This window comes from Urocampus carinirostris, chromosome 2 (genome assembly GCF_059441175.1).
Source record: "Urocampus carinirostris isolate Australia breed hairy pipefish chromosome 2, RoL_Ucar_1.0, whole genome shotgun sequence".
NCBI classification, from domain to species: Eukaryota; Metazoa; Chordata; class Actinopteri; order Syngnathiformes; family Syngnathidae; genus Urocampus; species Urocampus carinirostris.
In genome coordinates, this window is record NC_142350.1 from 14,775,513 (window position 1) to 14,798,730 (window position 23,218).

Below are 23,218 nucleotides of genomic sequence, written 5' to 3' on the forward strand. Positions count from 1 at the left end.
AAAGAGTATCAAAGGACTGCACACACCACAGAGCGAAGGCAGAGCATGGGGGAAAATTGAATCCGGAGAGATAATGCTTACACAGTAAAGTTTATTTTCATCTTTTTTCAGATCAGTTCAATATTCATAATTTATTTTATCCAATCATTTATGCAGTAATGGTGGAACTATTATAACCTTGCATAAATAAGGGGTGGGGCGTTTAGCTGCTTTTAGATTGTCACCTAGGAATGGAAAATCAATTGAATTAAATTGATCAATTCACCAAGATAATTGCTAAATTGTAAAATTGAGGCAAGAGTTTAACTTGAATCACTGAAAACTGGTGCTGAAAAGTAAGAGATGGCTTAAACTGGCAGAATGCTTGATGCAGCGTTAAAGGTTTAAGCCTGATGTTACTCTTTTGTTAAAGCTTCAAAGTTGCCAAAAATCTTAATTTAAAGCTTCAAGCTTGTATAACTATAGAGTTCAAGCTTTGAGCAGTCTTTCGTTCTTTTGATTTGAATATTGAGTTAAAGGTTTGGGTCCATAATTATAGAGTGACATTTTTAAGTAAGTGAGTAGTTAAATCAGGTTTAAAGATTTTTTAAATCTGGAGGTAAAGTAATTTTAAAGGTTGGGTGCGTCAATTGAAGTGTCCTTAAACAGTTGAATATTTTCTCTATTTTGTGTTAACAATGCCCAACTGAGTTCAAAGAGCCTTTGTATTTTTTCCACTGCACCTATCTGCTTTTATTTTACTTTTAAGAACGCCGTTTCGGGACTCGCAACACGATAGGTAGGAAAACAGGGGGGGTGTTAGAGAGTGACTTTATGCTTGTCATCAGTTTTTATTTCGTGTGTAGCAAGAAAACGGTAAAAGTTAGAAAATATCTGTTTCAGATACAGTCTAAACTCCAACCCAAATCCTAAAAATGATAAAAAAAGAAGAGTTTATTAGAGTGGGTCTTAAGATATGCACATACTCATGAATGATCTGACTGAGGCCGCGATCATAACTTTTAGCCAGGAGATGGCGGCAGAGAGTGACCCATCCATCCATCTATCCATTATCTTCCGCTTATCCGGGGTCGGATCGCGAGGGCAGCAGCCTTAAAAGGGAAGCCCAGACGTCCCTATCCCCAGCCACCTCGTCCAGCTCATTCGACGGGATTCTGAGGCGTTCCCAAGCCAGCCAAGAGACAGTCTCTCCAGCGTGTCCTGGGTCGCCCCTGGGGCCTCCTGCCGGTGAGACATGCCCGGAACACCTCCCGAAGGAGGCGTCCAGGAGGCATCCTTATCAGATGCCCGAGCCACCTCAACTGGCTCCTCTCAATGCGGAGGAGCAGTGGCTCTACACAGAGTCCCTCCCGGATGACTGAGCTTCTCACCTTATCTCTAAGGGAAAACCCAGACACCCTGCGGAGGAAACTCATTTCGGCCACTTGTATTCGGGATCGTGTTCTTTTGGTCATAACCCAAAGTTCATGACCATAGGTGAGGGTAGGAACGTAGATCGACCGGTAGATCGAGAGCTCTGCCTTTCGGCTCAGCTCCCTCTTCACCACGGCGGACCGGTACAGAGAGTGACCCAATTTCAAATTATAGACAGCACCTTTAACGAATCAATTCAGTTTCATCGTTTAAGAGTTCTATGAATCAAAAAAAAATCCGCGCGTACTAAGAATTAGCTATGAATAATCTCATACTACAACAACCGTTAGCTAGCTAACTTTGAGCTAGCTGAAAGTAAGCAAAGATATTTTTCTGGCTCAAATGTGTAAGTAATTGTAAGATTTTAAACAAAATAGCTTATTTAGCGCACCCCCCCACAGCATTTGAGATTTATTCTAAATGGTATGCATAGTATGTTTGCTTGGTGTGATATTTATTCAAATTAATTTGTCTTTCCTTCGAAACGGCTTTCTATACATCTTCTCTTCCAATCCCCAGAAGAGCTTTAGCCCCTCAAGTCAACATGCAAAAACGAATGCCTTGCATTGTGTGCAAACTGCATACGTCCCGCAGCAATAACATAAGAACCCCGCTTTTTAAAACGATTTTTTTCTTCCCGCAATTGGGAGACTGCACCCGAGGGTCCCTCATCTAATAGCTTTGCATCGAAAGCCGGTATTTCCGACGGACGTCCTCACCGAATAGAATCACTCGGTCGCTCGCGAAAGCGTGAGTGCCAGATGGAACAAATTTGCATATAATTTTGATATCAACAGATCCCAGCGGAGGGGCCGATTGTTATGGAGGGAGGAGGACGAGGCTGTGTATATCTGTGACTGAAGCAAATTGAAATGCGCAAGTGTCGTCATAACTGCTAAGCTTCAGAAATTGTTGGTTGAAGCAAAACTGCTTAAGATGATGTCACTGTGTAATTTTACTACACGTACACCTTTGAGGGTCCTAACAATCTTGTTTTTGCTCTCCACTGCATCGCTGATAGAGGATTAGCACGCAGGTCTTTTGCTATGCCTTCCTGTTTGTCTGAAAGGATGTCTCATCTCATCTCATCTCATTAGCCGTACCGCTTATCCTCATTAGGGTCGCGGGGGGGCTGGAGCCCATCTTAGCCATCTCCGGGCAGTGGGCAGGGGACACCCTGAACTGGTTGCCAGCCAATCGCAGGGCACACAGGGATAGACAACTCATCCGCTCATTCACACCTAGGGACAATTTGGACCGGCCAATTCACCTGAAATGCATGTTTTTGGAATGTGGGAGGAAACCGGAGTGCCCGGAGGAAACCCAAGCAAGCATGGGGAGAACATACAAACTCCGCACAGGAAGTCTGGAGCTGGATTTGAACCCACGACAGGTTCCCATGACATGAACTGTGCCGCACAAGCGCTAACCACTGCGCCGCCGTGCTGCCTGAAAGGATGTATCGAGGTCAATTTCTGGTGGATGAAAGAGGGCTGCAACAACCGATCGATAAAATCAATTACATTTGATTATTATAAGTGTTGGTGATGAGCAACAAGAGTATGAGTATGGATGTTGAAAAGAGACTGTATGAGAGTCTGCTTGTGTCGACTGTGTTGTATGGTGCAGACACTTGGAGCCTGAACGCAGATTTGAGAAGGCTATTCAATGTTTTTGAGATGAAGTGTTTGAGGAGTATGTTAGGAGTGACAAGATTGGATGGATTGAGAAAAGAAATTGTGAGAGACAGAACTGGAGTAGTAGTGGAGTAGTAGTGGAACTGAGCAAACGTGTGGATAAGAGAGTACTCGGTTGGTTTGGACACATGGAGAGGATGGATGAGGAGCGAATGTTGAAGAGGATCTACAGAGCAGAAGTAAATAGAAGGACACCAAGAGGAAGGCCGCGACTGACTTGGATGGATATTGTTATGAGTAGGAATAAATGGAGAGGTGTTGTAAAAGGATGGTGGGATATTTGGACGTGTTCCAAGAGATGGGCAGGGCACCCGTATGATGCGGCAGGGCTAAACCAGTGAAAGCTGTCGGGCCCTGCTGTTGAACAGAAGAGTGTGTTTTGTCACCCTGACCCGAGTGTCTTGTGTCCCGTTTCATCTGGAGGGACGAAAGCATGACCAACTTGGGTGCCGAGGTACTTAACTTGTTTGGGTGTTTGGGCATTTGGGTTGGCCATGGTCCAAAACATTTTTTTGTGTTTTTTTGATACTTTTTAACCTTTTTATTTTCTTTGTTTTATTATGTGTTTGTCTTGCTGTCGGTCACCCCTCTTGAGGGATATGACCAGGGTGGGTGGGTGCAGTTAGTTAGTTAGTTAGTTAGTTAGTTAGTTAGTTAGTTAGTTAGTTAGTTAGTTAGTTAGTTAGTTAGTTAGTTAGTTAGTTAGTTAGTTAGTTAGTTAGTTAGATAGATAGATAGATAGATAGATAGATAGATAGATAGATAGATAGATAGATAGATAGATAGATAGATAGATAGATAGATAGATATAGATAGATAGATGTGTGGCAACTAATTACCCCATCAATTCGTCGTCTTGCGTGATTTATGAGCCACTTAGCACATTAAATCGATGCAAATAACTGCGTTAGACCTTGTTGTGAAGTTAAGTCAAGTCATGTTCATTTGTATAGCCCTTAATCACAAGGAGACTCAAAGGGCTGCGCAGATCACAGACAATTGCAAATTACAGACTATTATTACACCACCTAATAAATTAACTTATGTATATATGATATTGAGCTCTATACGTATTTTTCTAGAACTTCTATCTAAAAATCAATCTAAAATAAGATGTGGAGAATACCAATCGGAAATTCCTGAATGTACTTTCCATTTCACAAGATTCACGAGATTGAGCTGAGGATGTGTGAGTCTTTGTTCAATCGGCATTGGGGGTTGTAGTACCACTTTGGTCTGGTAGAGAGCATCTTAAGACCGTTGTTACAAAAGTATTTTACCTCTTTTTAAATCATTGCATCGTTACAAATAAAATTGGCATGAAAGAGTCAAACACTACGAAGTTGACAGATTTCAAGGGAACAGAAGTCCTGCAGAAACACAGAGAAAAATATAAAGAAAATAAATTTAAAAAATATACAAAGTAAAAGGACAAGGAACAGAAGTCCTGCAGAAACACAGAGAAAAATATATAGAAAATAAATAACAAAATATACAAAGTAAAAGGACAAATAAAAACACAAGAGGCAGATTCTTGAGCATTATTTATCATTCGTACACTGGGAATGTTAATTGTATTTAAAGAATTAACCCCCAAAATATTTCGGTGATCACATTTTGAAAAATGGGTTTAAACTTTTGATCTTTTTTGGCAGATACACATTTTGATGCACATAAAATTACATTTATTGCTCTTTCTTCGTTTTTGTTTTGTATGATAAGAGTGTAAGATGATCTTTGGATAAGGTAGTAGAAAAAGAATACCGTACACATTTGCAGGTGAATAGCTTACAAATAAACATGACTTGACATTTGTATGTATTTGTATGTATTGTATGTTTATTGTTTTTTGAGCAACACTTGTATTTTTTTTGTTGTTGTTTTGTATTATAGAATATTTTGTTGATTTGTGCACTATTTTTTCTATCTGTCCAAAACTTCCAATAATGTTATAGAGGAGGAAATTAAAAATGTGTTTTTGAAAAATCCGGTTCATCGGTCAATCGAAGGAAAAAATCGACCAATTCATCGATTATTAAAATAATTGTTGGTTGCAGCCTTGGTGTAAAGAACAAATGTATACCCCGCCAAGCTTTAAACTAGTCCTTGTATCTTTAGATTTCTCCATATGCAGCCTCTAGTAGTGGATTAAGTGTGGACAACCTTCTATTGGGGTATTAATGTTAAGTGCTAGGGAACGTTTTGATAGTCTCACAAACAATGGGGAAAACCGATTTTCATGTCTGGCTTAAAATATGTTAACCAGTTTATTTTAACAAATCAGTGAGTGCAGTTTTACACCTGAACAACTCACTATGCTATAAAAACTTGACACTGCCCTCTAGTTGAATAATATGTAATGAGTACTAGGGATCTGTGCAGATTATTTTTGGACCAATAGTTAGCATCAAAAGTGGAGTTCCTTTCCGCCATATGAAAGCTTTTTGTCATGTTGTTTTGTTTCGTTTGTTGGAGTGTCGATGGTAAAAAACTCGAGAAATACAGAACATTGCAAAAGATTCAGGTCTGGACTTTGGCTTGGCCATTCTGACACCTTTATATTGTTAGTTTTAAACAATTCCATTGTAGATTTTTCTTAATGTTGCGCCCCATTCTCAGGCCTCTTGCAGATTCCAAAATATTTTTTGCCTTAATCGCTCTGCATTTGGCTCCATCAATCTTCCCATTAACTCTAATGATCTTCCCAGTCCCTGCTGAAGAAAAGCAACCACAGCGCATAATGCTGCCACCATCATGTTTGATAATGTGGACGGGGATTTCAGGGTAATGTGCAGTGTTACTCTTATGCGGAACGTAACACTTTGCATTCAGACCAAAAAGTTCAATTTTTGTTCCATCTGACCAGAAAACAACGTTATTTTTGTCTCCTATGTGGTTTCTTGCAAACACCAAATGGGCCTTTTTATGGTGTTCTTATAGAAAGGGCTTTCTTCCTGCCACTCCATAAAGGGCAGATGTATACAGAGTGTGACTAATAGTTGTCTTATGCATAGATTGTCCCACCTCAGTTGTACCTGCAGGTCATCCAATGTGTTAACAGACCTCTTGGTTGCTTCTCTGATTAGTTTTCTCCTTGTTAGGGGCAGGTCTTTCTAGGTTTGCATTGGTTTTATGCTCTCTTCATTTTGATATTATAACTCGCTCAGTGCTCCGGGAGATGTATAAGTGTTGTAAAATTGGTCATTTAGGTCAACATTAGATTATTCAGAAGACATCAGGGAAGTTAAGAAATCAGTTGGCCGAGCTGAAGGAACAGATTATTTTTCCAAAACCTTTTTTTCATTGTTTTCTTTGTAAATACAATATAGAATTTTGAAATAATTTGGGGTGGGACATTGGCCTGGTGATTAACATGCAGACACACGGTACAGGAATCAAGGGTTCAATCCCAGCCAACGCAGACCCCCCACACAGAGCCTGCCTTCCTTCCCGATGTCTGCAGGGACCATTATCATTAGATTGTTTTTTCTCGCCTCCTCAGGCTGAGATACACTCAAAATGGCCAATTTAGACTCTCCTCAGACTTTTGCAGCAGTTGTTAGCGTGTGTGCGGCACAGTTCTAAGGTCATGGGATCAAACCTTCTTGTGTGGAGTTTGCATGTTCTCCCGGTGCCTGTGTGGGTTTGCTACGGGCACTCCGGTTTCCTCCCACAATCCAAAAACATGCATGTCAGTTTAAGTGGCCAGTTCAAATTGTACCTAGGTGTGGATGAGCGCGTAAGTAAAGTTGTCTGTCTCTGTGTGCCTTGCCACCTGGTTGGCAACCAGTTCGGGGTGTCACCTGCCCACTGCCCGAAAATAGCTGGGATGGGCTCCAACACCCCCGTCAACCCTGATGATAAGCGGTGCAGATAATGGATGAATAAAAATAATTTGGCTCCAATCCACGATAGTGTCTCACATATTGTGGATTCCGAGAAAATATTTATGTTTTTTAGGTTTAGGTCTGAAACCTGAAGTATGGAAATATGAAAAAAAGTTCCTGGGAAATACCATCGCTAGGCACTGTAAAATGAGGAGCTTAAATTTAATCTAAAACTGACATTACAGCATAATCATACAGTATAATTTCTGCTAAACCATTTTGTTTGCCTCTCTAGTGTACAAGTTGCTAACGTTCACTGTACACTCCCAGGGTGCCTTAACTGCACCTATCCCTACAGATGAAAAACCTGTGTTGAGTTTTTTTACGCCGTACACGCGACTTTTGTTCATTTGTCTGAGTGACAGATTGAGTTCAGTGGCAGCCTCAGCAGGAATCCCGCAAGCCGTAAAGTAAAGGAACTTAGCTGACACTCGACGGATGCGCAGGGGTGCTCACAACCCATGAGGATTTAGGATTCTGAAAAGGGATTTGGAGTGGCACTGGAATTAGAGGAAGATATAGGGGGAATAAGTGAGAATATTTCCTATGTTACGTAAGCAGAAGTGCACATATCACACCTTTTTCAAGGCCAAATTCAAGCACTTTTTAAGGACTTTCAACCCCAATTTTCCAATTTATCCAGTAGCATTTAATGAAGAAATCCATTGTGAATCAATCCATAGCCTTGTGGGTTGAGTGCTCCTCCAAAATGTCTACAGGTCCACAAATATATCTGTGATTTGCTTATGCAATTTTTAATCTTGAATGTGCATTTATCATGACATATGATTTTTTATATCTTAGGTAAAATTGCCAATATACGCATTTGTGGATTTGAACAATGCATGTATACATTTTTTTGAGAAAAAATTCTCCCCAGCCTACATCTTCAACGGATCAATACAAGATCCGTACGCCTATGAAGTCAAAACAGAGGGAGTACGAGTATGAGTTTGAATAGAGCCAGGGGAGATTTGCACGGTTGCGTTTTTAGAGTCACAATTGCCAACACCAACTTGCCCAGCATTTGTAAAAATCTAAATTATTTTTTTTTCTTTTTGCAGAGGAAACAGGCTTTATAAAAACACCGTAGGAGCCGAAGGTTACCAGATATTAAAACAAGAGATGGAACAAGGGCATCATTGGGAATGTCGCGTTTGTGGTGCCCATTTCATTATGTAGCGACTTGGTTTAGACTTACTTGAATGCTGAATTCCAAGAATATAGAAGAAATGCAATGGCAAAGCGAAGCCACCAGAGATCAGTGTCTGCGTCACTTTTAAGCTTTTTTTAAAAAAAAAAAAATCATTTAATGCGCAGTTCATCGAGTCAGACTACCGGAAAACATGGCAACAATTTCAAGCTTTTCCAAGCACTTCACCCAAAAATGTAGGTAGTTTTAAAACCTTGAAAACACAACATTAAAATTCGAGCATTTTCCTCATTTTAGCTATTTTTCTTCCTATTATGGGGACGATTTTCTACAGCATACTAGACGAGGTTCCACATTTACCTTGAGAAACCAGCAACATTTTGAAACGTCTTTTCAGAAAATGGTTTTAAAGTGCTGAACCGTGAACGCTCTGAGCTGGCAATGACTATTTACATAATTTGTTTTGAAACAAGGAGCGTTCTGTCGCCACCAATTTTGAACACATCAATAAGCCGACATCAGAGCCCAAACAGAGCAACAAATTGACGTCCGTGTAAAAGCGGCAGCTGTAGGTCAGATCGATTGAGATGCTAATGGTGTTGCCACAGCTCTGTTAGTAGCTAATGAAACACAATCCCACACTGCTTCAGCACCAAGAACTCATCAGCCAACCCTAAAACCATCTGCGATATACATGTGCGTTTCTTAAAATTGCGTGTGCATTTATCAAGACAAATGATTTGTAAATTTTGAGAAAATTGTGAACAGATCCTCTCCCCATATAAGTCTTGGATAATATGTCGCTTACATTTTTAGAAGCAGAAAGTTTATCCCCTTACTATGTACGCCTGGGAAACGCTACCTTCATTTTTTGCATGGCCCATAATACATTTCTATACCTAATACATTATTCTTGCAGCTATAAACCTTTGCCCTGTTTAGGTGTAGCATGCACCTTTATGGTAGGTGACGATGACGCTTCATAAGACAATGCCACACAAACTAATGCCAGCTGCCGTTAATCACGAGGGAATAAAAAATGCAATGGCAAAGTAAAGTTACCAGAGAGTAGTGTTGATGTCATTTTTAAGCAGACTTGTTGAGATACAAGTATTTCACCCAAAATTCAAGCACTTTTGAATCCTTAAAAACGCAATATCAAAATTGAAACATTTTCATATATTTGAAGCACACGTACGCACGCTGCATCTACTGAACCTGTCTTAGTTCCAAAAATACATCCGTGTTTGGACTTACGGGCTGTTGGTTCTGTCTCCGGAGCGAAACTGAACATACGGCGCAAGTTGTAGAAGGAGCCTAACAGCCTCCGGCCAATCAGATTCATTGGAGCGGAATTCACAGGATGTCGATTCGCACTCCTCGAAACTGAACTGGTAGTAAGTGTTGGAGTCCGAGAAGACTACTCGCTGGTCCACTGGTGGGATGACACAGAAAGGATTGGAGACCATAATAAACAGTTTATTTCAAGTACCGTAAAATTCGGACTATAGAGCGTACCTGATTATAAGCCGCACCCAGTCTATTTTTAAAAGAAAAAAACATTTTGTACGTACATGAGCCACACCTGACTATAGGCCGCATGTGTCGACATTGAAACATGAGATATTTACAAAGAAAGACGGTACACAGAAAGAGTTTTAATAATATACGGTGCCTTAACCCCTTTACGTGCTGACGGCCTGCCGGTGGGCCGCCGGAATTTCGATAAACAAATACGTGTCTGTACGATGTCACTGAAATATGTCTTGCCACACATCATTGGAAAGCTTAAACTCTTGGGATTCAAGATATCATCACTATTTCAAAATATACTCATCACAATGAGTCCGTAACAATAAACACCAAAACTCTAAAGCCGGCGTAACTCACCATTATGTCCCCTGGCCGTCTTCAACTTCTATATATGTCCACGAAAATGGCTTTGTTTCATCAAGGACAATCCATAGAATTCAACCGTGTCAAATATTTATTAAAAAAAAAAACACACGATATTTCCGACAGATAAATAGAAATCTGCCTTTAACATTTCTGCTTGGTTGGACGTTGCTTTTTGTAATCAGTTTGTTTTGCCAGATTATTTCCATTCACAAATTAATAGACTCGTAAAGATTTTCCCAATATGGTAGTTAGCGCTCCCCTTTCGATTTGCCCCCTTTTCTGTGATGAAGGTCTGTTCATCCTAGTTTTATACATGCACAAAATGCAAAGTTGCCTTAAACTTGCGTCTCCCTCGACACATATGCTGTATTCCATGTGTCTCACTCTTACATTTACTGCTCGGTAGCCCCTGGCGGCCATTAGACTCAGGGTTGGAAGCTTGGGAAAAAAGTCTAGGCTTATAGTCCGAATTTTACGGTAACTTTTCTTGAAGTGATTGGATGTTGGTTATTTACCGGACAAGAGGACTCCAAGCTCCAGCAAGACCTGCCAGACGCGTACGGCCGTGGTCCGACACCGCACGTACATACATTGCTCGCACAGCCACTGCACGAGCTCCACGCCGACATAACTCCTCCTATCGGGCATACAAACAATCTATTTATATACAAATCTACAGTGCAGTGAAAAAGTAGTTGCCCCCTTCCTGTGTTTTCTTGCATATTTATCACACACAAAGGTTTCAGATCATCAAACACATGTTAGCATCACACAGAGGCAACCCAAGAAAATACAAAATTCAGTTTTTTTCATTTATTACGGCACAAATCTGGGCCTATCTGGCCCTATGTGAATTAGTAATTGCTGTCCCTTCTTGTTAAAACACAAAGCAACTGGCTCACCACAGTTTTGGTAAAGCTGAGATAAATTCCAAAGTCCACACTCAAAATTGATTGCCACCATGTTGCAATGGTGGTCTGTGCAGTTATTTCAGACGTTTTGTGATCAAGGGCTACACAAATAAACATGACAAGACATGATTACAGTAACACATGGTGGTGGCAGTGTGATGGTCTGAGGCTGCGTTGCTGCCTAAAACCAGGAGAACTTGCCGTGGTTGACAGAATAATGAATTCTAGTGTTTACCAAAAGATCCTGAAGGAGAATGTCCACCCATCAGTTTGTGCCCCCGAACTCAAGCGCTCATGGATCCTGCAGCAGGACAACAATCCAAAACACTAGCAAGTCTACCTGTGAATGACTTCCCCCCAAAAAATGAAGGTTCTGGAGTGGCAGGATCTAAGTACGGATTTAAATCCAGATGAGATGGTATGGTGGAACCTTAAACGTGCAGTTCATGCTCGAAAACGCTCCAATATGAGAGATTTGAAACCATTTTGCAAAGAGTGGGCCAAAATTCCTCCGCAGAGTTGAAAAAGACTCATTACCAATTATCATAACCATTTTATTTATACTATCGTTGTCAGGTTCAGGGGGCAATAACTTTTTCACATGAACAAGTTCTTTTTTATATTTTTTGTGCCCTAATAAATATAATCAATAACCATTTTCCATTTCCTTGGGTCTCTGTGTCATATTAAAATGGGTGTGATGATCTGAAACCTTTGTGAGAAATAAATATGCAAAAAACACAGAAATAAGGAAGAGGGGCAAAAACTTTTCACAGCACTGAATTTATCAACAAAAGCAAAAAGTCAGTCAAGTGTACCGTATGATTCTAGCCAGGTGGATCTTGTCTTTTGCGGGGTATGGTCCATGGGAGAGGAAGCCGTTTCTCACGGCTCGGCCAGCACATGGGAAACTCTGAGAGCAAGACTGAGACACGTACACAAAGTAAAGAGGCACAAAATACAAAGGTTTAAAACTGTAATAAAAACTCATTAAAGATCCTATTTTTTGAACTTCTGTAAACTTGATGAGTGTTTTTGTGATTGTTTTTTTCTAAAGTCCTGACCAAATTTTAAATACACCCAAAATTCAGGCACTTTTGAATCATTGAAAACCCAACATCAAAATTCAAACATTTTCAAATATTTCATGCACACGTACGCATCCTGCATCTACTGAACGAAGATTTTTTTAAAATGCTTTGTCTTCCTAATTCATTTTGTGCATACAATGATTTGGACAAAAAGACCACAAGACATCTTGGGGATTTTTGACCAATTTTCCAATAACCACAAAAAACTTCCATCATTACTTATAAAATCTAAAAAGACAAATATAGACAAATATAGATTCAACAACAACCTTTCGACAAACTAGTAATATATATATATATATATATATATATATATATATATATATACAGATAGATATATATGACTTGATGCATTATTGGCGCTATTATGAGTCAAGCCTCTGGTGGCCATTGAATATTTGTGTCACACTATCGCCAATGAATACAGTTTAAGGCAATATTTGGCAACATACTTGATACGTGTCATGCATTAAATCCTGTACATGTAAAACTTGCATTTGTTAAAATAGCTCTGATATTGTGATTATGTTAAAACCAAATATCCCTAATAGAGAGGCGTTTTTCTTTTTATTTATGAGAGTTAATGAGTAAAATGTTATACTGAGCATAATACGTATTTACCAGTAGTATTGATAAGTTAGCAGGAATAATGGATTTAAATGAGGACTTGAGTACTTTTTAAAGTGATGAACATGCTGCAATGGCAAATAGTACATTTTATATTACAGTAATTGCATATATATATCATGTCTACGTCCTTAAAAGTGTGTGGATCCTTTCTAATGTGCAATAGTTACCTTTTATAGAGTGCCACTTTTCTTAATTTTTTTAAGAGTTCATAATTTACTTTCATCTAATGTTATTTATGTTAGAGGTTTACTTTGTTTAGTTGAGAAGACATCTCAAAAAGAATAATTTGAATGTTATTTTGCCATGTTCATTTATTTCAAAAATTGTTTACATTAGACCACTGTTTTAATAAGCTTGTGTGCTATCTATTGCATTTTATAGGTGGGTAGGTACTTACATCGATTAAGGTATCAAAAAGTAAATAATGGTCAGCCGACAGCAACCCTAACAAGGCTCCCCAGAAGAGTGCGTTGTTTTCTCAAGGTTAAAGCATGTCACTGTGATTAAGTACTCACAAACAAAAATAGCCCAGCACAGAAAACGCACTTTTAGAAAATTGCATCGAAATTGCAATTCTGGTCTGAAAAATTGCAACCAGGTTTATTTCCAAAATCTTACAGTCCTAATATGTGACACAATAAATACTTTACTTGAAAAAAAAAAAGTGTTATCATTTATATGTGGTTAGGCAGTTTTTCAAGTTCAAGTTCATTAAAACATCAAAATAAGCAAAACCACAAAAAGCCCAATAAGAATAAGTTAAAATTCTGCACTTTTTAAATGAATCATTCATCTTAACAGTTTGAAACAGGTCATCCTCTGCAAAAACAGGATGTTTATATCAGATTTGCCACAGAAAGGCTTAAAGGCTTTCTTGTGTGGCTGTAAAACAGAATCCCTGATACTGCTTGACGCAGCAAAGCGATGCCTGGATTGAGTCAAAGTCAAAGAGTCGAGCAGACATCACACGTCTGTCTGCTGCAGTGCTGCGACGGGAACACAAATTAGTTGAGTCCGTCTCTTTAGTGCTTTGCTTTGTGTTGACGTTTTCAAAATATTACATTTGCTAAGGTCAAGTAGCATTTTTGAATTAAAATGAAAACGCGTGAGACAAACTGTAATGTTTGTTTTATTGCAATTTGTTAAAATGATGTTAAAACCAGTAATGGGTACATTTACATGCAAACAATAACCCAATTGGACAGGCTATAGCCAGTACAGTATTCCTATTACCGTATTTTCCGCACTATAAGGCGCACCGGGTTATAGGGCGCACCCCGAAAAAAATAGTTTTTGGTCCTATATTTGACATACATAAGACGCACCGGATTATAAGGCGCTACAATGGGAACGTCGACAAAACAGTCAGATAGTTCAGTAAAACTTATTACCCCCTTAACATTCCCAAAGCTTGCAAAGACTCAAATACGTGTCGAGAACACATGCGGATGCGGTGTCCGTACGATGTCACTCAAATGCATCGTTCCATCATTCGGAAGGTTAAAGTCTTGGGATTCAAGAAATGCCAACCATTCCTTAGTTTCTATTTTCTTTTTCGCTCGCAACTTTACTGTGCATATGACAATAAACACTTGGAATTGAGTTTAATTTAAAAATAGACACTCCATTCTATCCATTATCTGCACTGCTTATCACAGAAACATCGAGTTCAGTCTGAAACAAGATACAGGGAAAATATATAGCCAGAGTAGCTCACCGAAGTCGTTGTGTTCAATAATAATGTGCAGCCATGGTCCTCTTATATCCGTGAGTGTAGTAAATCCAGGAGAATAAAATATTTACAAGTACAGAATAGTAAAAAATGCTTTCTGTATGCCGTCAACCACGTGCTATACACATTCATCTTTGTGGCCAATTGCAGGCTTTGTTTTGCCACTTCAGCCTATGCCAGCCTGTTAATGATAAAAACGATCCGCCCCTTGACCTCCGAATAACTTTAGCCAATAGTGATCGATTCAACTGATGATTGACACATCTTTCGGCCAATTGCAGGCTTTGTTTTGCCGCTTAAGCCTATGCCAGCCTGTAAATGATAAAAAGGATCTGCCCCTTGACCTCCGAATAACTTTAGCCAATAGTGATCGATTCAAATGATGATTGACATATTGGTTAGCCAATGAAACACCGGTAAATAAATCCCAGCATACACCGCGGACTACTTGGCATTCGGGGGAAAATGTAGTCGGCGTCTGCTGCATTAGTTGCAAGACTTTGCTACTTAATATTGTACATTAAAAAAGGCGCACTGTATTAAAAGGCGCATGGTCAGCTTTTGAAAAAAATAAAAGCTTTTAGGTGCGCCTTATGGTGCGGAAAATACGGTATTTAAAGCAACGTAAAAGTGCAAAAATAAAAGTCTTAGTTAGACTTTAGTTAGAGTATTCCGATTGCAATGGTTGGGTTAGTCCATTTATCTTTTTAATTAGCCATGCATATAAACGCATCAAAGTCATGTGATGGGTGGTGCGCACGTGCAGTTTCCAGCAACCAGGATATTTTCTGCCCCAAAGCACTGTGGGAGTTGTGGCACAGAGACTAAGAATACATACAAACTGTGGCTTCCAAGCCACCCCTGCCAAGCCTGTATTTCACCAACGCCACATCTATTACAAATGAAACGGATGACCTGGAGCTACAACTTGTAGGTAACCACTACACTTGTGACTGTTGTATTAATCCAAGGAACCCCGATGTTAGCATGTAGCTAGCCGACCGTTGGTGAGTCACATTAAAGAAATCAGCCATTTTTTAAAAGTCAAAAGTTAAACACGGAAAACCAGATCTATTAGCGTAATCGAATGTCGTCTGACTGACTGCAAACACCATGTATACAGAGTTATCCGTTCGTCTCGAGGCATGTAAACGATTCATTCGGATTGCTCCCAAAAATCCGACGTCTGATTCCATTTAGAGTAGTCCCTGCATGTAAACATAATCATTGAGCTCATCTGTATTTAGGCTAAACAAACACATTGTCACCTTACAGCAAAACCAAAGAGATGACATCATCCGTCTGTATGTTTACAAACCCTCACCTTATTCACCGTAGGGCCAGCACTTGGTCCGGGGATTGTGTCAGGTGATTGCTGTTGAAAAACCAAACACACACCGATGTGAGATTTGACTTGCACGGGTATATATACAACATGAGAAAGATGAATTTTTCACTCCAGGACACATTAGTCACTGTTAGGGTTGCATCAAGGTGTTGATAAGATTGATCACTAAAAGCATTGACAACAGTTTCTCATCGAATTGTTGTGTCGCGCGATTTATGAGCCACTGAGCATGTTAAATCAATGCATTAGGGCATTGCGAAGAGGTAGAGTTGTATCTTGCATATTCGCAGGTGTATAGCATACATTTGTTTAGTTTTTTTGTTTATTGTTAAGTTATCAGACACTTGGATGTTTTATATTATAGATTATTCTGTTGTTTTGTGCACTGTTTTTCTATCAGTCTAAAATTTCCAATAATGTTATAGAGGAGGAAATCAAAAAAGTGTTTTTGAAAAATCAGATTTGGCAAATGACCTAAAAAAATAATCGAGCGATTCGTCAATTATTAAAAATAATCGTTGGTTGCAGCCCTATAACACTCTGCACAACTCAATAGTCTTACCAACCATCTCCCTTTCACTAACTAACGTGATTCAATTGAGTCAAGAGGGCAGTTTTTGTGTGCCACGATGGCTATCTGACCTAAAAGCAGCGAAATATGACACTCCGGCTTTCTCAACGATAAAAGCAGGCGCTGTGGCACTACAGTATTTGAAAAGCTAATACTTTGTTGTAAAGCCTTTGCCCTGGGCACACCCAAACTACCTCTACTTCCCCTACCAGGAAATAGGCTCTTAATCTTTATGGATTATGAGGGTAGCAAGTGAGATTATTGACACACTCAAACGGCTCAGGAAATGATTAAAACGATCTAGAACGGGCCAAACAAGGCAGAACTGACAATGAATTACAGATTTGAGAAATCACAGAGAGTGAGATTTACCATTTTAACTTATTTGCTGCTAGCCCAGAGGAAAAATGGATCATTGGAGTCTGTGTCAAATTCAGTGACGTGTATTTTTTAGGGTTTGTACACCTTTTTCATGGCCAAATTGAAGCACTTTTAAAGGACCTTCAAAGCCATTTTTTTCTATTTCTCTCGTACCATTAAAAAAAGAAATATGCTGTGAATCATCTATTTTGTAAAGCCACAGATATATCTGCGATTTACATGCGTGATTTTTAATGTTGCTTGTGTGTTTCTCATTAGTGACTACATATATTTGTTTTTGAGACAAATCTCTCCCTATTTAGGTGTTGGGTGAAAATGACATGATATCTGGCTTCCATTTTCAGTTGCAGGAAATACTTACCATCAAAATTAACCACTAAGAAATGCTACTTTCATTTTTTTTTTTGCATGTCCCATAATTTTTTTTTTCCCGCATATTATGTATATACAGTGCATCCGGAAAGTATTCACAGCGCTTCACTTTTTCCACATTTTGTCATGTTACAGCCTCATTCCAAATTGTATTAATTCAATCTCTTATCTCAAACTTCTACACAAAATACTCCATTATGACAATGTGAAAAGTTTTTTTTTTAAACTTTTTTTGAATTTATTAAAAATAGAAAACCAAGAAATCACATTTACATAAGTATTCACAGCCTTTGCCATGAAGCTCAAAATTGAGCTCAGGTGCATCTTTTTTCCACTGATCATCCTTGAGATCTTTCTACAGCTTAATTGGAGTCCACCTGCAGTAAATTCAGTTGACACCTGTCTATATAAGGCCCCACAGTTGAGTGTGCATGTCAGAGCACAAACACCAAGCATGAAGTCAAAAGAACTCTCTGTAGACCTGCGAGACAGGATTGTCTTGAGGCACAAATCTGGGGAAGGATACAGAAAAATGTCTGCTGCTTTGAAGGTCCCAATGAGCACAGTGGCCTCCATTATTCGTAAATGGAAGACATTTGGAACCACCAGGACTCTTCCTAGAGCTGGCCGGCCTTCTAAACTGAGCGATCGGGGAAGAAGGGTCTTAGTCAGGGAGGTGACCAAGAACCTGATGGTCACTCTGTCAGAGCTCCAGCGTTCCTCTGTGGAGAGAGGAGAGCCTTCCAGAAGGACAACCATCTCTGCAGACATCCACCAATCAGGCCTGTATGGTAGAGTGGCCAGACGAAAGCCACTCCTTAGTAAAAGGAACATGGAAGCCCGTCTGGAATTTGCCAAAAAGCACCTGAATGACTCTCAGACCATGAGAAATAAAATTCTCTGGTCTGATGAGACAAAGATTGAACTCTTTGGTGTGAATGCCAGGCGCCATGTTTGGAGGAAACCAGGCACCGCTCATCACCAGGCCAATACCATCCCTACAGTGAAGCATGGTGATGGCAGCATCATGCTCTGGGGATGTTTTTCAGCAGCAGGAACTGGCAGAGTAGTCAGGATAGAAGGAAAAATGAATGCAGCAATATATAGAGATATCCTGGATGAAAACCTGCTCCAGAGCGCTCTTGACCTCAGGCTGGGGCGAAGGTTCATTTTTCAGCAGGACAACGACCCAAAGCACACAGCCAAGATCTCAAAAGATTGTCTTCAGAACCACTCCGTGAATGTCCCGGAGAGGACCAGCCAGAGTCCAGACTTGAATCCGATCGAACATCTCTGGAGAGATCTGAAAATCGCTGTGCACAAACGTCTCCCATCCAACCTGATTGAGCTTGAGACTTATTGCAAAGAACAATGGGCAAAATTGCCTAGAGATAGGTGTGCTAAACTTGTGGGATAATATTCAAAAAGACTTGAGGCTGTATTTGCTGCCAAAGGTGGATCAACAAAGTATTAAGCAAAGGCTGTAAATACTTATGTAAATGTGATTTGTTAGTTTTCTATTTTTAGTGAATTCAAAAAAAGTAAAAAAAAAAATTTTTCACATTGTCATAATGGAGTATTTTGTGTAGAATTTTGAGATAAGAGATTAAATTAATACAATTTGGAATGAGGCTGTAACATAACAAAATGTGGAAAAACTGAAGCGCTGTGAATACTTTCCGGATGCACTGTATATATATATATATATATATATATATATATATATATATATATACACTGTATAAATATAGATTTATTATTCCCTATTTTAAACGCTGAATACAGAGGTTGCAAAGAAATGGCATTTCATGTTTATGACAATCTTGAATCTTGAAATGTCCTTAATTCATGTGTATGCACTAATCCATTTCATAGTGCCCTATTTAGGTCTCGCATGCACCTGTCCTCTTCTGCACCACCCGCAGTTGGAAATGGCGGTTAACATGCAATATAAACTAATGCCAGCTACTGTTAATCACAAGTGAAGAAGAATTGCAGCGTCAGAGCGAAGCCACTAGAGCAGTGTTGGCGTCATTTTTAAAGGGAAAGCGTGTAATCAAGCTACTTAGTGGTAAACAAGAATTTCTCCTTCGGTAAAAAAGAAAACCTTGATTTCAATACTATGAAATATCATATCAATATTAAAAATAATAATAATAGGTTGAGAAACTTGTGTTTCTTTTACATAGTGGAATCCATGGACGGCTGAGTGTTTAGCGCGTCCGCAGCACAGATCTGAAGGATCTTTGGATCAAATCTAGCTACCAGCTTTCCTGTGGAGAGTTTACATGTTCTCCCCGTGCGTATGTGTGTTTCCCCCGGCCACCCCGGTTGCCTCCCACATTCCAAAAACATGCATGTCGGGTTACTGGCTAGGAACCAGTTCATGGCGCCCCCTGCCTGAAGACAGCTGGGATGGGCTCCAGCACCCCCGTGACCTTACTGAGGGTAAGCGGTGCAGCTAATGGATGGATAGTGGAATCCATACGCAGTACTGCGCCATGTTTGTCTGGCGTCTTTCTGCCTGCAGTGGCACTGGTTTTCAATCACATTAGACAACAGTGCCATCTGGTGGTGATATATTACACACTAGGGCTTTAAGCAGACTTATTGAGAAACACGGCAACAATTTCAAGCATTTACAAGCACCTCACCCAAAAATCAAGCCCTTTTCAATGTTTAAAAACACACTGCTAAAATTCAACCATTTTTAAGGACTTCAAGCACCTGCGTTAACCCTGAAGAAACCTTTGAGCTGTTACAAAGACACAAAAATGTAGGCATTCAAGACTTAAAAGTAAATACAGTATTTTCGACTCGATTTGTCTAAGGAGGCCAACGACTGCTTTTTCTTTTCAGCCATTTCCTCTCACAATCCTCCACTGGGTGACTCATTTATACTGTACTACGTTCATGCTTAGATTCCTTCCCCAGCAAAAACACATGCCATTTATTGTCAGCGGGGAAGCGCGACGAGGGCTGTAAAGCGAGAGGCGCATGCTGACACGCTTATCTGTGGCGACGACTTCAAAGCGAGTCTGGGCGAGCGAAAATAAAGGGCCCGGCAGCAGAGCATGAGGTCATTATCTGCGAGGATTAGATTGCAGAAGACGCGCTCGTCTGTTGACTCCTTGGCGGGAATCAAGACGAAGGATGCCAGAGCGCAGACGGAGAAACGAGGAGAGATGGCGCGCATCAAGTCTTTTGGCTTTCAGGATCATCGAGAACGATATTGACCGTTTTGGGCTGACGTCACGCACGTACCCGGACAGTCAGCCAAACTGGTTGGGTCCAATAGACTCAGTTTGATGTTTTCACAGGTCTACACTAATTTTATTGGATGTTCAAATGAAAGAGGAATGTCCATTTATTTCTAAGTAACATATTTTCTGGACTATAAGTCTCTTCGGAGTGTACAGTATGTCACAAAAGTGAGTACACCCCTCACATTTCTGCAGATATTTAATCATAATGTTTAATTGAACAAGACTGAAGAAACATTGCTTTGACACAATGAAAGGTGGTCCGTGTAAAGCTTATATAATAGTGTGAATGTATTTTTACTCTCAAAAAACTCAAAATATAGCCATTAGTAGCTAAACCCCTGGTAGCAAAAGTGAGTACACCCTAAAGTAAAAGTTTCTGAGGTTAAGTATTTTGTGCGGCCACCATGATTTTGTAGAACCTCTTTAATCCTCCTGGCCATTGATTTCACTAGAGCCTCACAAATTGTCACTGGAATGCTCTTCCAGCCCTACATTACAGCATGAGAGAGATGAGGTAGATCTCGTGTTCCTCTATATTCTGCTTGAGGATGCCCAATGATGTTCAATTGGGTTTAGATCTGGAGACATGCTTGGCCAGTACATCCCTTTTACCCTCAGCCCATTTAGAAAAGCCTTGTTCATCTTAGAAGTGTATTTGGGGTCATTGTCAGGCTGAAACTTTGGCCTTTGACCCAGTTTCTGGACAGAGGGGATCTTTCTCTGCACCAGTATTTTACAGCACATGCTTGAGTTCATGTTTTCCGCAATGAAGTGCATCTTCCCACTCTAGTTGCAATCTGGTAAAATCCAACACCGAAGACAGATAACATGGTACACTGACGTTACACATACGTGCATACCTTAGACATGTTCAAGTACATCAGTAACGACGTAACATGTTAAAAGTTATTCTGACAACTCTAACGTGAAAAATATGCTTAACAGCTTCACTCCTAATCAATCCAACCAAATCCAATGAAAGATTCATCCTTACTGACACATTTACCGTTATACAACTCCTCCAACAATAAGCCGCTTCCACTTTCTGCTTCCAAAAATTTCCAAGGACAGGCTGAAATGATCAACACAGGTCTAGAGGCCACTCCTGTGGTTTAGTGTGAAAATAACATGTGAAATGATACACAGTATCGTTAATAAAAATGTAAAACTCAATGCTATAATAATGTGTTAATAAATTCACATATAAATCTCACCGGAGAATAAGTCCTACGCCGGCCAAACTATAAAAAAACACTGCATCTTATAGTCAGAAAAATACAGTACCTATAAACATTTTTGGCTCTCCCGTTGAGTTTTTTTGTGTCTACACTTTACCCACAGGATCTTGAGGACATTGGTTACCCACATCGATTCAACATCACCGACAAATTGTTAAGACCATCGCGTTCTCCATGGATCGCTATCGGGTCCGGGAAGCGACGGAGGTGGTTTTGGGAAAGGAAGCAAAAGCTACTGCTGCGGCTTCGTTAAAACTCTCACAACTAAAAGCAGAATTGAGCTTGCATCTCACCAGCGCCAGATCCATTACCCATGAACCGGATTACCTGGAAAGCGTGAAAAACCGACTGTTGTATTTCGATCATCACGGAGACGAAGCTCAACCTGATGCAAGCTCAATACATTGCCTCTTGCACTGAAAGGAGAAGGCCTCCAATTTCATTGTACCATTGTATAGTGACAATAAAGACGGCTAAAGCAACTTTTTCCTGATAGAACTGTAACTCAGACTAGCACCAAATAAACTGAAAGGGAGTCACAAGCTAAAATCCAACTTGTTTGCAATCTTTTACCTATGGGACCATGCTGCTGATATCAATTTAACCAAGGCTAACATTGAGGAGGAAAGTGATTCGTAAATAGACTATTAGACTATACTACTGATAACAATTTCATAAATGTTCAGTGATCTATTTGTGCTTCAAATCATTAGCCAAAGTTGGTCTGGTTTCTAGCTTTTGCACATGACACTCCGTTACACTAATACAAATGGAAATTTGGAAATATGTAACGCTAGTACCAAGCAAGGTGAGCATTAAGTCATTTACTAACGTCAGAGTAGTCTACTATCTTTTGCTAAAACAATGCAGAAAATATGAATGTGACAAAAGTTTGAAGGGAACTATGTTGGTTTCAAGTAAGCAAGCTACATTTGGACTTGTTTTATAGCTTATGATAGCACAATGTTTCCCTGGTATGTATTATTATCAAATTAGTACAATATTTTCCTTGTTTCAAACATCTTTTAATTCCCTTGTTAACCATCCCAATAAAGTAGTAACACGAGGACTACAAGCTAGCAGTTAATGATGGCGAGACGAGACTGACGTCTGGACTTGGCGGCTTAATCTTCTGACCTCACCACCAGGGTAAGAAAAGGCATGGACGGTTTCAACTTTCACGTGATATGCGTCCTCCCACCTCTGCCAATGAACATTTGATGCGTACAGTGTGACTTTCTTTTGATCAGCTCATCATCTGAGGAAGCTAGCTCATGGGAGGAACATAAAAGATCGAAGAGTTCCCACATGCTTGGCACAGCGGTCGTAGCGTATAGAAGTACTCGCGTCCATATGCTTTATGCCGTGTGCGTCTTACTATAGCGCAAGTGCATGAATTTGCATCATGCTCTCGACTTCTAACAAAGTCAAAAGTCTAAGTCAATGTATAATGCATTTAGCGAGGAGGAATATCGCTGGGAGACATTATAACTGCTGGATGTACAGCTGGGAAAGGAGACACTGATTTTTAAGTATAGTCGCTGGAAATGTATGTTTCATGAGCTAGAATCACCTCGAAACATATTGTCGCTGTCACATAAAAAATTAAATAAAAAAATAAAAACAGTT

The 23,218-nt window shown here is 39.8% G+C and overlaps 1 protein-coding gene across 1 annotated transcript in view; it reads right to left on the bottom strand.

The window, feature by feature from the left end:
- Positions 1–23,218, bottom strand: part of rapgef5a (Rap guanine nucleotide exchange factor (GEF) 5a) — a 66,212-nt gene that overhangs the window by 37,403 nt on the left and 5,591 nt on the right. The window contains exons 2-5 of the mRNA XM_088329039.1: positions 15,738–15,788; positions 11,779–11,885; positions 10,565–10,686; positions 9,408–9,585 (exon numbers count right to left, since the gene is read on the bottom strand). Coding sequence (XP_088185165.1) covers positions 9,408–9,585; positions 10,565–10,686; positions 11,779–11,885; positions 15,738–15,788 — 458 coding nt within the window. The remainder of the gene's footprint in view (positions 1–9,407; positions 9,586–10,564; positions 10,687–11,778; positions 11,886–15,737; positions 15,789–23,218) is intronic.